General features: G+C 37.2%; 1 protein-coding gene across 1 annotated transcript in view; it reads right to left on the minus strand.

Moving 5' to 3' along the window:
* Positions 1–19,010, minus strand: part of MFSD14B (major facilitator superfamily domain containing 14B) — an 88,651-nt gene that overhangs the window by 14,522 nt on the left and 55,119 nt on the right. Inside the window, exons 4-5 of the mRNA XM_023627642.2 lie at positions 10,039–10,166; positions 7,862–7,976 (exon numbers count right to left, since the gene is read on the minus strand). Of these exons, the coding sequence (XP_023483410.1) occupies positions 7,862–7,976; positions 10,039–10,166 (243 nt within the window). The remainder of the gene's footprint in view (positions 1–7,861; positions 7,977–10,038; positions 10,167–19,010) is intronic.

Raw genomic sequence — 19,010 nt, forward strand, 5'->3', positions numbered from 1 at the left:
AGAAACTCTTTAGTGTGATGTAGTCCCATGTGTTAATTTTCTCTTTTGTTGCCCTTGCCTGAGCGGACATGGTATTCGAAAAGATGCCTCTAAGACTGATGTCAAAGAGTGTACTGCTTATATTTTCTTCTAGGAGTTTTATGGTTTCAGGTCTTACAGTCAAGTCTTTAATCCATTTTGAGTTAATTTTTGTGTATGGCAAAAGATAATGGTCTACTTTCATTCTTCTGCATGTGGCCGTCCAGCTTTCCCAACACCATTTATTGAGGAGACTTTCTTTTCTCCATTGTATGTTCTTGGCTCCTTTGTTGACGATTAACTGTCCATAGATGTGTGGTTTTATTTCTGGGTTTTCAATTCTGTTCCATTGATCTGTGTATCTATTTTTGTGCCAGTACCATGCTGTTTTGATTACTACAGCTTTGTGGTATATTTTGAAGTCAGGGATTGTGATGCCTCCAGTTTTGTTCTTTTTTCTCAGATTGCTTTGACTATTTGAGGTCTTTTGTTGTTCATATAAATTTTAGGATTCTTTGTTCTATTTCTGTAAAGAATGTCATTGGGATTCTGATTGGGATTGCATTGAATCTGTAGATTGCTTTAGGTAGTATGGACATTTTAACTGTATTTATTCTTCCAATCCATGTGCATGGGATCTCTTTCCTTTTTTTCTTTTTAAAGATTTTATTTTTCCTTTTTCTCCCCAAAGCCCCCAGGTACATACTTGTGTATTTTCAGTTGTGGGTCCTTCCAGTTGTGGCATGTGGGATGCCGCTTCAGCATGGCCTGACGAGCCGTGCCATGTCTGCATCCAGAATTCGAACTGGCGAAACCCTGGGCCACCGCAGTGGAGCACGTGAACTTAACCACTCAGCCACAGGGCCAGCCCCTTTCCATTTTTTTATGTCATCTTGGATTTCTTTCAATAATGTCTTACAGTTTTCAGTGTATAGATCTTTCACCTCCTTGGTTAAATTTCTTCCTAGATCGTTTTATTCTTTTGTTACAATTGTAAATGGGACTGTATTCCTGAGTTCTCTTTCTGCTAGTTCCTTAGTAGAGTATAGAAATGCAACAAATTTTTGTAAGTTGATTTTGTACCCTGCAACGTTGCTGTAATTGTTGATCATTTCTAATAGTTTTCTGATGGATTCTTTAGGGTTTTCTACATGTAAAATCATGTCATCTGCAAACAGGGAGAGTTTCACTTCTTCCTTTACAATTTGGACACCATTTCTTTCTTTTTCTTGCCTAATTGCTCTGGCCAAACCTCCAGTACTATGTTGAATAAGAGTGGTGAGAGTGGACACCTTTGTCTTGTTCCTGTTCTCAGAAGGATGGCTTTCAGTTTTCACTGTGAGTATGATGTTGGCTGTGATATCGAACCTGAAGTGAGTTCGCTCACCCACTGCGCAGCAAGCCAATCTCTGACACTGGGTGTAGTGGAAAAAAATAGGAATTTTACTATTGCACAGTGCTGGGCAAGGACAGAGGGCAGCTAATGCTGAAATCCCAAACTCCCCGAAAAGCTAAAAGGAAGGGTTTTTATTTGGGGTTTTAGGTGGCGTAGGGGGAGCATATGGCCTTTCTGGTCGGAGCCTTCCCACCAGTCTGTCTTTGGCCTTGAGACTACTTGCAGAGAAGAGGGAGCCTGTGACCTTGCTGGTCAGCAGCTTTCCCAACAGCCTGTATCTCTTTGTGGGGAGCAGATAATGAATCCAGATGCTTGTCCTTGGCAGTCTGTCTCCATGGAGGATAGTGGATTCTGGAGCTAGGAAGCCAGGGAGTAAGCAGGGAATGAGTGTTTTGGTTTTAACCCCATAGATGCTGGGTTTAATGTAGGGAAACTGATATCAGGGTTGGTATCAGCTATGGGTTTGTCATATACGGCCTTTATGTTATGGTACTTTCCTTCTATACCCATTTTATAGAGAGTTTTATCATAAATGGATGTTGGATCTTGTCAAATGCTTTCTCTCCATCTATTGAGATAATCATGTGATTTTTATTCCTCATTTTGTTAATGTGGTGCATCACACTGATTGATTTGCAGATGCTGAACCATCCCTGTGTCCCTGGTATAAATCCCACTTGATCATGATGTATGATCCTTTTAATGTATTGTTGTATTTGGTTTGCCAATATTTTGTTGAGCATTTTTGCATCTATGTTCATCAGCAATATTGGCCTATAGTTTTCTTTCTTTGTGTTGTCCTTGTCTGGTATTGGTATCGGGGTGATGTTGGCCTCAGAATGAGTTAGGAAGCATTCCATCTTCTTCAATTTTTTTGTAATATGTCGAGAAGGAGACGTATTAAATCCTCTTTAAATGTTTGGTAGAATTCTCCAGAGAAGCCATCTATTCCTGGAATTTGGTTTTGGGGGAGGTTTTTGATTATGTTTCAATCTCTTTACTTGTGATTGGTCTATTCAGACTCTCGGTTTCTTCTTGGTTCAGTTTTAGGAGGTTGTATGAGTCTAAGAATTAATCCATTTCTTCTGGGTTATCCAATTTGCAGGCATACAGTTTTTCATAGTATTCTCTTATAATCCTTTGTATTTCTGTGTTATCCATTGTAATTTCTCCTCTTTCATTTCTAGTTTTATTTATCTGAATCTTTTCTCTCTCTTTCTTAGTGAGTCTGGCTAAGAGTTTGTCGATTTTTTTTATCTTCTCAAAGAACCAGCTCTTAAGTTTCACTGATCCTTTCCACTGTTTTTTTACTCTCTATTTCATTTATTTCTGCTCTAATTTTTATTATTTCCCTCCTTCTGCTGACTTTGGGCTTTGTCTGTTCTTCTTTTTCTAGTTCTGTTAGGTGTAGTTTAAAATTACGTATGTGAGATTTTTCTTGTTTGTTGAGGTGGGCCTGTCTTGCTATGAATTTCCCTCTGAAAACCACTTTTGCTGGATCCCATAAGAGTTGGTATGTTGCATTTTCATTTGTGTCCAGGTATTTTTAACTTCTCCTTTGATTTCTTCATTGATCCAAATTGTTCAGTAGAACACTGTTTAGTGTCCACATATTTGTGACTTTCCCAGTTTTTTTTCTTACAGCTGATTTCTAATTTCATAGCATTGTGGTCTTAAAAGACGTTTGATATGATTTCAATCTTCTTAAATTTATTGAGGCTTGCCTTGTTTCCCAACACATAGTCAATCTTTGAGAATGTTCCATGTGTACTTGACAATAATGTGTATTCTGCTGTTTTTGGATGAAATATTTTATATATATCTATTAAGTCCATCTGTTCTAGTTTTTCATTTAATTCCACGATTTCCTAGTTGACTTTCTGTCTGGATGATCTATCCATTGATGTAAGTGGGTTGTTGAGGTCCCCTACTATTATTGTGTTGCTGGTAATTTCTCTCTTTAGGTCTGTTAATAGTTGCTTTATGTACTTTGGTGCTCCTGCGTTAGGTGCATATGTATTCATAAATATTATGTCTTCTTGGTGGAACGTTCCTTATATCATCATATACTGCCCCTCTTTGTCTCTCATTGTCTTTTTTATCTCGAAGTCTGCTTTGTCTGATATAAGTATGGCAACACCTGCTTTCTTTTGCTTGCCATTAGCGTGGAGTATCGTCTTCCATCCCTTTACTCGGAGCCTGCGTTTGTCTTTAGAGCAGAGATGTGTTTCCTGGAGGCAGAATATTGTTGGGTCTTGTTTTTTAATCCATCCAGCCACTCTGTGTCTTTTGATTGGAGAATTTGATCCACTTACATTTAGAGTAATTATTGATATATGAGGGCTTAATACTGCCATTTTATCTCTTGTTTTCTGTTTTTTCTTGTTTTCTCTGGTTTCTATGGTTTCTCTTCCTTTGTGTTTCTGTCACTTCAGTTTGGTGGTTTTCTGTGGAGGTTTTCTCAATTTTCTTCTTTTTTATGAATTGTGGCTCTGCTCTGATTTTTTGTTTAGTGGTTACTGTGAGGTTTGTATAAAAGATCTTGTAGATGAGATAGTCCATTTTCTGACAGCCTCTTACCTCCATTAGTCTAAGCAGGTTCCACCCCTTTCCTCTTCCCCATCTAAGTTATTGTTCTCACAAATTATTGTTTTGTGTTGTGAGTGTGTGATTAAAATGAAGTATTTATAGTTACTTTTGATGCTTTCCTTCCCTTTATCTTTAATGTTATAAAGTGTTTGCTAACCTGTTCTGATAGAGAGCTGCAGTTTTTTGATTGTGTCTATCTCTTTGATCAAGACTTTGTAAACCTTTTCCCTTCTGTTTCAGGTATGAGGGCATTCTTGATCATCTTTGTAGGGGGGCTCTTGTAGCAATGAACTCCCTCAGCTTTTGTTTATTTGGGAAAGTTTTTTTTTCTCCATCATATCTGAAGGATAGTTTCCTTGGATAGAGTTTTCTTGGCTGAAAGTCTTTGTCTTTCATTATTTTTGAATGTATCATTCCACTCTCTCTTAGTCTGTAAGGTTTTTGCTGACAAGTCTGCTGAAAGCCTGATAGGGGTTCCTTTGCAGATTATTCTCTTCTGCTTGCTGCCCTTAATATTTTTTCTTTGTCATTGACTTTTGCCAGTTTTACTACTCTATGCCTCAGAGAAGGTCTTTTTACATTGATGAAATTAGGAGTTCTATTAGCTTCATGTACTTGTAAGTCCAGATCCTTCCCCAGGTTTGGGAAGTTCTCAGCTATTATTTTTTGAACAGGCTCTCTGCTCTTTTTTTCCACTCTTCTCCTTCTTGAATACCCATAATCCTTATGTTGCATTTGCTACTTGAGTCAGATATTTCTTGGAGAATTTCTTCATTTTTTCTTTTAGTCTTAGTTCTCTCTCCTCCTCCACCTAAAGCATTTCTACATTTCTGCCTCTAAATTGCTAATTCTGTCCTGCATAATGTCAGCTCTGTTTTTTAAGGTTTCTAGATTGTTTTTTATTTCATTCATTGTGTTCTTCATCTCCAATATTTATGGTTTTTTTTTTAAGATTGGCACCTGAGCTAATATCTGTTGCCAATCTTCTTTTCTTTTTTCTTTTCCTTTTTCTTCTCCCTAAAATCCCCCAATAGATAGTTGTATATTCTGGTTGTAGGTCCTTCTAGTTGTGCCATGTGGGACGACGCCTCAGCATGGCTTGACGAACAGTGACATATCCACATATCCACAGCCAGGATCTGAACCAGCAAAATCCTGGGCCGCCGAAGCAGAGCATGCAAACTTAACTAGTTGGCCACAGGGCTGGCCCTGGTTTTTTTAGAGGTTCAATCTCTTTTGCAAAAAATTCCTTCTGCTCATTAATTTTATTCCTGAGCTCACTGAACTGTCTTTCTGAGTTTTCTTGTAACTCGTCAAGTTTCTTTATGATAAGTATTTTGAATTCTCTGTCATTTAGATCGTAAATTTCTGTGACTTCAGGATTGGTTTCTGGAGACTTATAATTTTCCTTCTGATCTGGAGTGTTAATGTATTTTTTCATGGTGTTTGATGAAGTGAACCTTGGCCGCTGCATAGCGGTAGGATCTGGTTGCAGATTCCACCTGCCTCTTTAGCAGGGGATTGGGGAGAGCCATGGAACTATGTTTTCTGAAGTTGTGCTGATAGGGCTTGTCTATCACTATTGCTTGGTGGGTCACCGACACAGGTGCAGGCATCCTGGTGTGAATCTGCTGCTCTGACTGACTGGCCAAGCTGATGCACCAGGTGGGAGGGGATGGGTGCTTTCTCTTGCATGTGCAAGTCTGCACTGCACTCACTGGTGGCCTGCCTGGGCTGCTGGGCTTGGTAGGGGCATCCATGCAGTGGCTGATCTGCCTCCTCACCACCTTTTTGTATGTAAATTGAGAAGATACTCTACTACTCAATGTACAAATAAAGAAACAGCAATAGAAAGTTAAACAACTACCTTAAATTCACATAATGAGCAAGAACTTAAAGCCATTTCCAATCTCTCAAATTAATCTTTCCAACAAAAATGTACAGTCAGACCTAGAGCTGCTAAATTTCAGCTGAAATTGCTTTTATAATCCCACAGCATTCCAAGTATAAAGAATCTAAAGATCATGGCATGTACAAAAGAAAGCACTCAATCATTTATTTCATTATTCATCAAAAAGACATTTCTAATTCTCCTATCATAACTGCCTTCTAACCAACTGGACATTTTCCAAGATAAAAATTGTTCAATAACTCAAAATTTGGTCATTAAGAACAATGGAATTAAATTATTATCTACATAACAATGGTTTAATATATAAGAATACATTTGATACATGAGTTTTGAATAAAAATGGCTGCCTTTTACTAAACACCATTCCCCCAAATTTAGAGAGGATACAATAGCTCTTTCAGATGTAAAGGACAAAGAAAGACTGACTATGAGATGAATGCTCATTAATAAAAGATGTACTCCAAACCATGGTATACTTTTAAATTCATCCTTCCCATACATGTGACGCTCCCTGCAACACTGCTCTGAGGAAGAAGTGCTCTGAGTATTTTCTGGTATTTCCATAATTTAAACATTTGTGAACTGACATGGAGAAAACTTGAAATTAGCAAAGGCAGAAATCTTGATGAAATCTTTAAGTCTTGCAAAACAGAGGAAGAAATGAGTATTATTATTTACAAATCTATGTATGCAGAGCCAAAAGCCTCATAACTGACTTAGATGGCACAGCAGGGCAGATGCTCTCAGACAGAGGGGCAGGCCCACCCCCTCCTCCTAACACAGCCCAATTCAGTTAGGCCCTTCAGTGCTCAGGATTCCCTCCTCCCAACTCTCTCTCTACTACTGCCCACCTATAATACCCTAATCTTCCTCTCTCCATTTCCTATACAGTACATGGAAGCAGGTATAGCACCTGGGAGATCAATTTAGTTTCCTAAAGCATGCAAAAAGTAACACATTATTATATACATATGTAGCAATAGTGAGAAATAATAGGAATTTAGTGGGAAAATCTCTGCTATTAAACTATATAATAGGGACTATTCTAGGAGCCAATTTAATCATGTGGAATACGAAAATTAAAGTATCTGGGATCTATGATCTCAACAAATGCTATACAAAATGTTGTGTCTTTCTTAAAACTTAAAGTAGCCTACTTGCTTAGTGTGCATATTTATCTAAACCCCTCTTTCACTTAACGCTCAACATGATGTCTCTGGTGAACAAACCCAAAGGATGACTTCCCCACAACAATCACTCAATGAATGTTGACTGACTTAATATGACTACTGATTGCCATGTCTCTGAAAGAATTACCATTTTCTTGGTTTACTGGAGGGGTTTCAGTAAGGAACGTGTGCATATTCTATATATTCTTTAACATATCTCAAAATGCTCCTAAGAACCTCAGCTAAACTGGATTGACAATCCTGTAATGAATTGGCAAATAAATCCTCCAAAAGGTTCACATATTGAACACATGCACACACATGCTCACATGCCATCTTTCCCCCCTTGAACCACTTGAGTAGCTCTCAGAGACATGGCAGTCTGACTTAAAGGGCTTCAGTCTACCATCTTCTATGGGTACTTCTTCTCCTACATAACCACAATGCCATTGCCATGCATGGAAAACTTAGAGATGATTGCCTAATACTCAATTATCCAAAAAGGGGTCTCCTATAACTTTTGTTATGCATTCCTGCCAATCTTCCAACTCTAAAAACAATAATAAATTACTAGCAATTTCTATCTTGCCTTTTTTAAAAATAGCAAATATCTTTGCTATTTTTAACTTTTTGTAAGTTTCCCTTTTTATTTCAATTGCTTTAGATTTTCTTTTATGTATGTCAATATTTACAACATTTAAAAATCTCATTTTCCTGTGAATTTTTAATAGAATGTTAATTATTTCTCTGGCTAAAAAACATACTCTATTATCTTACCCATCCATAAGCAGTACTTCGCTCATGCTCCTGAGTGACATCAGCTACATAGGCAAATATCACAGAGAACGTGACCGAGAAGACTCCCGATACAGAAATCATAGCAAAATACCACCTATAATAAAAAGATTATTTTAATTACCCAGGAGAGAGGTAAAGAGCCAAAGAGATACAATGTAAACATTATAAACCAAGAAATAAAAAAAATACATGAATACGTATATTTCAAGATATAAAGGACAACTAATAAAATTATAATCAAGATGGGGAGGAAGAAGTAGAAACATATTAATTCTGCCACTGCTCAAAGAGCGTCAGTATGTGCAATTTAAAAAATGAATGAATAAGGGGATTAAGTTATAGTTTTAAAGGTAGCCAACAGCAGAGAAATAAAAACGTTCTAAATTCCCTAGCTTTAGCCAAAGAAAAGACTTGTATAGAAAATGACTTTATTTTATTTATTTATTTTTTTTGAGGAAGATTAGCCCTGAGCTAACATCTGCCGCCCATCCTCCTCTTTTTGTTGAGGAAGACTGGCCCTGAGCTAAGATCCGTGCCCATCTTCCTCCACTTTATATGTGGGACGCCTGCCACAGCATAGCTTGCCAAGTGGTGCCATGCCTGCACCTGGGATCCGAACCAGCGAACACTGGGCCACCCAAGTGGAATGTGTGAACTTAACTGTTGAGCTACTGAGCTGGCCCAGAAAATGACTTTAAAATGGCTACACAAAAGCAGAAAGCGTAGCAAAAAATATTAATGTAATTAAGACCAAAATTTCTATCATATGCACAGATGCTTTAAAAAAATCCAGTTAAAATACTGGTAACAGAATCTCATAAAACAAAAAGTAGGGTTTACCCCAGAATATAAGGATGTTTCAATATTAGAAAATCTATTAATACAATTCATCCAAGTAATAGATCTAAGGAGAAAAATCAAATGATCTCTATTGATGCAAAAAGTCATCTAATAAAATTTTACATCCAATCTTGATTTTAAAAAAGAAAATCTCTGGATAAAATATGAGTAAGTATTTTTCAACCCAAAAGCTAGCTTAACACTTAATGATGAAACATTATGACGTTTCCTTTATATAAACAATCATCACTTTTATTGAACATTATTCATTGGTCAATACAAATAGCAAACACAGCACCATGAAAACTGGAAGGGAAAAGGTAAAATCATTTAAAGATCTAAAGAAAAAAACTTTAAGGTATTGAGAGGACATTAAAGAAGCCCTAATTCATTGGAAAAGCATGACTTGTTGTTAGACAGAAAGACTCAATACCAAAAAAGTATTTTAGAAAAACTCATCATCTGGTAGAAAATAAAATGATCCATTATGGGTACCCAACAAATTTAGAATGTGACAACTGTTGACATAAAATAAAATGCCGACATCAAATGAGGATATTTTTATATAAGCCAAAAAAAAAGAAAATCTACTATTTGCATTTAAAAATCAAAAAATCAAAAACAAAAACAAATCCCTTCCATTTTAAGGTGTGTTCTTCACATGGGAAGAGTATCTCAGCAACAGGAATTTTGGCCAATATCATCCTCTGGACCATAGAAAAACAACTGAGTTACAGCTTAGGAGCAAATTCCAACCTATCTTTGGTAACTAAATAGACTTGGTTACATGCTAAATATTCTCTATTTATCATGAAAAAATGAAATCAAATTAAAATTCACATCATGATTTAGAATAGACTATTGGTCTTACTACAGGATACACAAAAGTGACTCCTGCCTATTGATATAAACTATGCTGTCGGCATCCCAGAGCAATGAGCTGACAAAAACAGCACATTTGCAAAGTCAACTGAGCCACAGTGGTGCGCAAAGGGAGTAGAGATCGTCAGCCCCCTCCCAGGACCCAATCTTGTAACTGACCTCATGGCAACAGCAGTTGCCCTTAAAGACGTCTTGTATTTCTATTTCTTTACCTAAGTAACTTATCTTTGACTTAATTCTATGATGTCTTCATTTCCCCATTTATAAAATGGGCATATAGACAACTGCCCAAACTGGCTTTCAGTATTACCAAAGAGATCAAATGAAAACACAGGTACAACTGCTTCAAAATGGTTAAGAAGTGCTCTGCAGATGTATTTTAAATATGTGACCCAAAACAGTCAGTCATGATGGTGGAAGGCCGAGCCACTCACCACGGGCTGATCCTCATCAGTGGAATTGGGAAGCAGGTGAAGAAGACAGTGCCAAGGAGAAAGGGCTTCCTCCCCAATGCATCAGACAGAGCGCCTATGAGTGGCGCACTCAGAAAAGACAGCAGGCCCTGGAGAAGAAAATAGAAGCAAAGGTCAGATTTATAATGTGATCCTCCAATTACTTGTAATTTTTGTTTTCTAAATGCCCCAATTCATTTTACCAGCCCCCAAACAGAATAATAACAGAGACACTGCAACTTGAGCAACAGTATTGAGGCTAAGAGGAAGCAAAAAACAGAACACCACACACATGCAAAGGAAGTAAAGAAACACATTTACTGCTTCCCCACTATTTGCCAGTTACTCCGCTGGCTGGTCACTTTCACATCACTGTTTGATCTCATGGCTCAGTGGCCACAGGTCTGCCCCTCAGACCCTGCTGGTACCATAGTCCTCACGTCACATGCTCTGTCTACACACACGGCCACCACTGCCTACATTATGGACAGTTTTCCAATCTCTTTATTCTGAGCTCTGTATCTACAGCCAAATGGACTTTTCTACTTGGACATTTAACATGCACACTGTTCTCTGTAAACCTGACCAAACGCCCATACTTCCCACCTTAGCTAAGAAGCCATGCAAAGCTTTTTCCTCCATCCCTCCCCTCCCCAAGGTGATTTTTCCAGACTATTCTCTCTTAATGACTACTCTCTATCCATTTGCTGCTGTAACACACTTCAGCATTTCTTGTCTAGATTAAATAAAACCATCTCCTCACTGGTCCCTGACCTGGGTCCTCCCTTCCTCCAATATGTCCTCCACATACCCCCAAGAGCAACCTTGATGAGCTGCGAACCTCAGCTCTTTGATCCTTTCTCTAAAATCTTGCAATGGTCTCCACTGTGCAGTTTAAATTCTTCAGCAGGTATTTATGGGTGAAATAATGAGTGAACTTTGCTTTTAAATATGACAGATAAACACAAGTGGGGGAAAACTGGGTTGACTCAGACAGGACTGGGAAAATGTTGATAAATAATGAAACTGGGTGATGAGTATGTGGGTGTTAATTATATTTTCTCTACTTTTGTGTATTTGAATTTTCATAACACGTTTAAGAAATTCCTCAGCATATGATACAAATAGGACCCTCCAGAATCTGGCACCTAATACACATCTTACACTTTGGCTATACACAATACTTAAGTTTTCTGAAGATACCACTTTCCTTTGTGTCAATGGGCCTTTGCACAGGCCCTTGCTGTGCCTGCATGCACTTCCCACACCTGGACCCTGTAACCTGCTAGTCATTCTTCACAACTCCAGGCAAGGAGCACCTCCTCCTCTATTTATTCTCTTAGCTACTCAAGCAGAATTAATCACACCATTTTTTGGGGGGTGCAAAACAAACCCCCCTACATTTGGTATGTAACTCCTATATGGTAACATTCTATTACAATTACTTGTCTATCTTCTCTATTGGATTAGAAATTGAAATTAGAGTATAGAGATGACTTCTTTTCATCTCTGTATTCTTGGTGCTATCACAGGGCTTGGTAAAATAAGGACTTTCAAAGAGGTTTGCTGAATTGAACAGAACTTTTAAGAGGAAACCAACTCACAGTAGTTTCCAAGGTCACATCACTGGGAAGAAAAGTCCAGGGGCCAGGAGACAGGTAAACTGAAGTGAGGGGAGGTGAGAGAAAGACTCAACGGAGGGCAGGCAGGATCAGGAGAAACGCTTTTTGGCTCCTCTGAAATAAAATATTAATCCATGCCCATGGATCAAACCTTGTCATTTCTAAGCCACAGCGGATTCTAGGGCATTCGGTAACAGATCAAGTATTAGATGATTTCCTTTAACAAGGATCTAAATGACTGGCAAAGCAGGGCTTAAATCCAGGACTTGTGATGATCAGCTTTAATAAATAAATGACAAGCAATAGGATATACTGGAGTATATGAGGAAGCCATTTGGGTTAAAACTAATTCGGCCCAACCTTGTTTTTCCAAAAGGGCCTGATGTGACCTGTTGAGCAAGCACTGTATATCTGCTTTAAATATTTACTATGTCCCAAAGACAAGAACAATGCCCTTAAAAATAGGAATGTAACTTCCCCCAATATTGAGATTTCTTTAAGGATAAGTATCTCTTCCTGGGAACTAAGGATTAATTCTATGCTCACCTTGTTACCACTGACCACTGATCTGCTGTGGCAGCTAAGCATCTCATGACAGTTATAAAAGGGACATTCCGATCATACGTGATGTATGCTCTTTGTTCCAAGACAGTATATAGCCACTCTGTACACCCCACTTCTTTGGGGAAGGAAAGTCTTGGGTTAGTCCTCAGATCTAGCTCATAATAAACTCACCTCAATTTTGATTTATAGATTGGTTATGGATTATTTGCAATAACAGCTTCATGAATTTTAGAACAGAAAATGTTTCATGTTGCTTCAAAATTCTCTCAAAATAGCAAATTCTGAGCACCTGAGTAGTATAGAACTGGTCGAGAAAAGTATGTAAAGAAATTTAAGAGGATAAGACAGTAGAAATAACAACCAACACAAAAACAGTAACAAAAATTCTTTAAACACAAAGAACCCTGGAAAGTTTTTGGACAGTTCTGATTTCTGATTTCACACAATGCTTTAAAATACGGAATGTGGGGTCAGCCCCGTGGCTGAGAGGTTAAGTTCACATGCTCCACTTCAGGGGCCCAGGTTTTCACTGGTTCAGATCCTAGGCACAGACATGGCACCACTCATCAGCACATACTGAGGCGGTGTACCACATCGCACAACCAGGAGGACCTACAACCAGATTATACAACTATGTACTGTGAGGCTTTGGGGAGAAGAAGAAGAAAAAAAAGAAGATTGGCAACAGATGTTAGCTCACGTGCCAATCTTTAAAAAAAAAAAAAAATATGGAATGTATGCCATTTTTAAATAAAGGATATGAGAAGGCCAAGCATAAAAGTTACATTTAAAATAATGCAGTCTTTACAGAAAAATGGTACTGTCTTCTAGACTATGGATTTAAATTGTAATTTAATCTGTGGAATTGAAAAAAAGATGTAGTCTCTCAAGTTAAGACACTAAAATGGAGCCAGGCAGATATGAAGAGGAGAGGAACAAACTCTTCCTTCAGGATGAACTCTTGAACTCATCAGATGCCTGAAATGCATCTGCAAGTCTTCTCAAGAAAGACAAGATTATCAGGACAGAGACCTCATTTCTGTCAAAGTCCTCTTCTACATCTCTAAGTTTTAATGGATTGTTTCAGTCGACCCTCACTCCATGACTACCTTGCACTTGGAATTTGTTAAAAGATATTCCCTTCCCTTTTTTCTTTCTTTGTGTTTGTTAGCCATAACTGTAAAACTTTCCTTCTCCCTTCAATGGCTGGAACACAATTCAAGTACTGCTTGAATCTGTGTTCCTGGGCTGCAGTCTTAACAAACCCCAAATAAACTTCTTTTTGTTTAAGTCTGTCAGAGCCTACCTCATAATTGGTTGACAAATCCATTCATTAAATGATATTATTTAAATCAAACACTCAGTAACAATGATAGATATGGGAAGGACCTACTTTTTATTAAGATGCTAAAATACAACCTAACAAAATACTTGCCTCTTTGGAAAACTTGTATTTCCTAAAAAATTAAAGACTTCCTTCTGTCCCAGAGTTATTTCTTCACTACCCAATCGTGCCCCAGATCCTATCAGGTCGCATTATTAGAGCAGTAGATTGAGAAAGACATTTGTACCTTGATTGATTGGGAAAGTACTTCATCAGTCCTAAAGATGCACAGCACAATTTTTATTTTTATTTATTTTTGGATGTACATCATATTTCGAATTCTTATTTTTTTTTTAATTTTCGGAGAGAGCACAATTTTCAAACGAGAACAAAACGTTTAAAAATTAAAACTAGACTGACATCAAAGCCTTAATCTTTACCAGAAATACAGCCAATTCTCATTATTCACAGTATCATGTTCTGGAAGTGTGCCACAAACACTGAATTAGAGAATCCAGGACCATTGCTCCCATGGGAAACACAAGGTTAGGTTCCTGCAAGCCTCTGGTTGCATATTTTCATCAAGTGATCAATACATAGCTTTGGTTTATGTGTGTTTCTATTTAAAGACACCTCATTTAATATATATTGTTGATTTATTAACACTGAACTCTCAGCCAACAACACTGTGACTTACGCCTGAATGAGGCTTATCTAAGACAATATTTTCTCTGTAAGGCACACTGTGGACCTCTTGCACTTAGAAAGACTAGATAGCACTTCAGCACTATATTTGGGGACATTTTAAACAGCAAAATTGCCCCCAAAAAGGGGCACAAAAATGCATAAAACGTGGCACTAAATGGACTGCAGAAAAGACAGGTTTACAGTATGATTTGAAACAAGAAGAGAGACTGTCACCTTGTTTGGCCTCAGCTGGGAAACTGTGGTTGGGCAATTCAAATTCCCCCCTCACCCTGTGCATGAATGACCATGAAAGCACTGGATTGATTTTGGGGATACAAATAAACTTAGTGAGTAGGCTAATTTGCAAATATTGCAGCATCTGAGAATAATGAGGATGACTGTAGTATCCTACCTACGCTATGCTACCATAGCCCAACGAGTACTGCATAAAACACAGCATGTAAGAAGTCTAGGTGTGCATGGCAAAATCAACTAGCCATTAATCACAGTCACTTCAGAAAATTAGATTCCCAGTCCAAACAGGTATTTAAGGTAGCATAATTAATCGGCCAGTAATTCTGACATGGTCTTATAGACTCTAATTTGACAAAATAGCAGTTAAAGTTTATTGTTTAGCTAAATGCAATTATCCAATAAACTTTTCAAAGCATACAAAAAACGGCAAATATAACTCACTTGAACAAACATATATGAATTTTACTCTTTATAGAGCCATCAAATAACTTTTAAGTACACATTTTCCTTAATATATGCAGTTAGCAAATACGTGACTAAAACAGTTTGTTCAGTACCCTTAAAAAGTTTCAAAACTAAAAATGTTTTGTTTTCCTTCAAATATTATAGTTAATTTTGCAACTGAGTTTGAGGGAGCAATGGCACCAATGAAAAATAAAGTCCAAAGCCACTTTCATGGGAAAACAAAAATTTTTATTTTTCCATGAAAAAGTTCACATCTTCTAACAAATGTTCAGTATTCCTTAATAAGCCATGAGTAACTTATAACATGTAGATGTAGGTTACTCCAAAATTCGATTCATTCATTTTGATTTTTCATACAGTATTTTACTAATAATGACTTTTATCTCTTTCATTTCTTAAAAGTAGATCAAAGAGAAAATCTCACACAAATGGAACTGTGGTTTTTATTTATACAAATATTTTTATATAAGAACAATATTAAAACAGGGGTCACGTTTCTGACCTAGGACCCACCAAGACCCCAAGCAGTAACAGAGTTTCCCTTCCCAGCATGCATATCAATCAGTTCAACAGGAGACATGAGAAATGGGACACACAAGGTGACTTTAATTCAATTAAAGTCTGCGAAAGGGGATTTGTGAAGCAGGAGGATGGTCAAAGAACAGCTGGTACCAGAGACTTCAAAGAAAGAACAATATGGGCAAAAAGGCTGGGGTGGTTTTTTTTTGATGTGCGGAGCTAAGTGGAGAGAAGTAGGGAAAAATTCATTGAAAGAAAGCAGAAACAAGCAAAAGCAGATGAAAGTACAATTAAATTTATTTAAATAAATGTAAAGACAGATTTTTCCTTAATCATAGAATCAAATTCTAACTCCAAGAAAGCTCAGGGTATGCTTTAAAGTAATAATAACAGCTAGCATTCATATATGCCAAACTGTTTCTATGCCTTTCACACAAATGTCTACCCTATAAGGTGGGTACTATTAGGGTAAGTAACTAGCCTAAGGCCTAGGGCTCACAAGCAGTAGAGGTGTGATTCAGCTAAGATGTGAGGGAGCTCCAGAACCTAAGCCCTAAACCCTAAGCCCACAATTCAAACCAATTTTTAAACTGATTTGTTGTTGACATTTCAGTGTCTCTAAACTAAAGCACATAAAGGACTATGCTTATCTACTTGTGAGTTCTCTTAAACATGTTTTAATAAATGGATCAATTGCAGTCTGATATGAAGACTATTCTTAAAATTTATGAAGTCATCTCTCTCAAGATGGTTATTTTAATAATTTCATTTACAAATAATAAAAGAGTAGTCTTTACTTAAGTTCCTGTCCAAATTAAGAAAGCAAGAATTTGTGTGTGTATGTTTACAAAAAGCATTCTGTACTTACTAAGTCCAGAGAATAGCTATAAGAGGACTTTAAAGGTATCTTGTTTTTTGGTTTAATTTTTAAAAACATCAGCCAATAGTTTCTGTGTGCTTATGCTAAGCTACTATGCTAAGCACTGCTTGATGATGTAATTCATCCTGCTATTTAAGATAGTAGGATGAGACAGTTCAGCAGCAACTCCTAGGACTACAGAAACTCTTAGTTTTAGTTAGTTTGGGACATTGATGAAGATATCTAATTTTGTTAAAAATATAAAACCTGCTAAAGAAAGAATCTTCAAGGTGAGACATTGGGCAATGAGACCAGCTGGTCTTAATGAAGAAAATGATTACAGTCATTCTACCTGCTTGTGTTAACCAGTGGTCATACCTAGACCTCACCTGCCATGTCATCTTACATCACGGCATCTCAGTCTGGTGTTAAACTTCTGACAAAGTGTAGCCAAAATTTCTATGATAGTTTTATCCGTCAGCTTGGCCAGCCTATAGTACCCAGTTATTTAATTAAACACTAGTGTGGGTATTGTTGTGAAGGTATTTTGTAGATGTGGTTAACATCTACAATTAGTTGGCTTTAAAGTAAAAGGTATTACCCTCAATAATATGGGGAGCCCCATCCAATCAGTTGAATGCCTTAAGAGCAAAATCTGAGGTTTCCAAGAGAAGACAGAATTCTGCCTAAGGACTGCAGCATCAACTCCTTCCTGCCTGAGTTTCCAGTCTGCTGGCCTTGCCCTACATATTTCAGACTTGCCAGCCCCATAATCAAGTGAGTCAATTCCTTAAAATATATCTCTTAATATATATGATTTATTTATTCTACTGGATTTGTTTCTCTGGAGAACCCTGGCTGATACAACTTTTTATTGCTCGTCATATAACAATGTTTGCCACATGTTTTAATTCCATAAAAGTAAAAACTCCTGTAGAAAAATGGTTGGAAAGACTCTGGGAATCTGAGAAGTGGGATCAAGTCTGAGTTTTTTTCCTTTTTAATTGTTAAGATGAACAGGTACTAAATTAATAATCATTAAAATGAGAGGATTATTATAAAATAAAGTACATTCTTCAGAAATAAAGAACTGACAATCCTCATTAGAAAAATAAACAAAGAACTTGAAGGTACTTCATAAAAGTAGTCAGCAAATATATGTAAAAATACCCACCCTCACCTGTAATCAAAGAAATACAAATAAAACCAACAGCGAGATATCATTTGCAAGCTGCAAGACTGGTGAACATCTGAAAAGTAATACCTGGGTTAGAGCATGATGAAACAGACACACACACTGCTGGTGAGAGTCTGAAATGGCACAACTGCTCTCGGAGATAATGTGGTACCACATATTCAAGACATTTAAAAATGCCCACACCTTTTTACTCACTAGTTAAACCTTCATAACTCTATTTTTTAGGAAATAAAAAATACAAAGATTTACTTTTAAAAATTTATTACAGAATTATCTTCAATAGTTTGAAATTAGAAACCCTTTATATAGGAAATGAGTAAATTATGGCATATTCATACAATGGAACAGTATATAACCACTTCAAACAGTACTTGCTGTGCATGGTAGTGGAGGACTGTAAAAATGACTGCAAGCTAAAACCATGTAAAGTGACTTTAATCAATGGGAAAAACTGCGATTTGTTCTATAACCTTTAGAAGTTTTTGTCAGAACACTTAAAAACTCTTTTACTGTCAGTTATAGATGTTTAGTGAATTGAAAGTACATAGTAAAACTAGTATTTATTTAGTACACTGTGGCTTAAAACATTAAGAATTACTGTTTTATTTCTTTGTAAAAACTTATCAAGAGTCATCTGAACAGTGCTTGCCTTCTCCATCAGTCATATAGCGTATGATGTGCAGTGAGCATCTTCCATGCACTGGCAAATTGTCATGCGCCTTTCTAAGTTGGGATCAGCTTCCAACATTTTATCCTTTGTGCTTTCAATGTCATGAAATGCCATCTCTCAGAGTTCCTTTAATGTAAAGCTTTTCACCAGCATCACTTCCTCTGGGACATCTTCATCCTTTTCATCACAACCATTCTCCTCATTTTGCTGATAAGTTTATCTTCACTAAGTTCCTTTGGCTGCACATCTAGAGTCTCTCCAACATGACCCAATCAGCTGTTTCTTCCCTAATTCCACTGAGGTCCTATTTGAATCTCACTTCCAGCATTATCACTATTTATTTCTTTACTGCACTTTCACCTTGCTGGCCAATTCCTTCTTTTGACTATCTATTTTCATAAACCGTCATGAGAGTTTATCACTGGAGTCAAGGAGGCAACACAACTACATGTCTTGCTGTATGTGCATGAACTAAGAGATGTGCGGTGACCAGTCACTGACACTTTGAAATGCCGTGACTGGTCACTGATTATGATGTACACCTGTTATTTATGTAGTGTTTTGTGGCCTGAGGAGCTGGCAGGAATTTGTACTTTATGCAGGTCCTCACAGTTACTAAACCACGGAAACAGAAGTTTGAACTGTGTTGTTGGGGGACTACTCTTATTTAACTGAACCATGGTAACTGAAATTTGTGCACATTGGAACGTGCAAAGAGAGGGCTGCCTGTATTTCATATAGTTTTTAATGTCATGGAGAAATTATTATGATATAATTAGCAATTGCTGATA

Source organism: Equus caballus, chromosome 23 (genome assembly GCF_041296265.1).
Source record: "Equus caballus isolate H_3958 breed thoroughbred chromosome 23, TB-T2T, whole genome shotgun sequence".
NCBI lineage: Eukaryota > Metazoa > Chordata > Mammalia > Perissodactyla > Equidae > Equus > Equus caballus.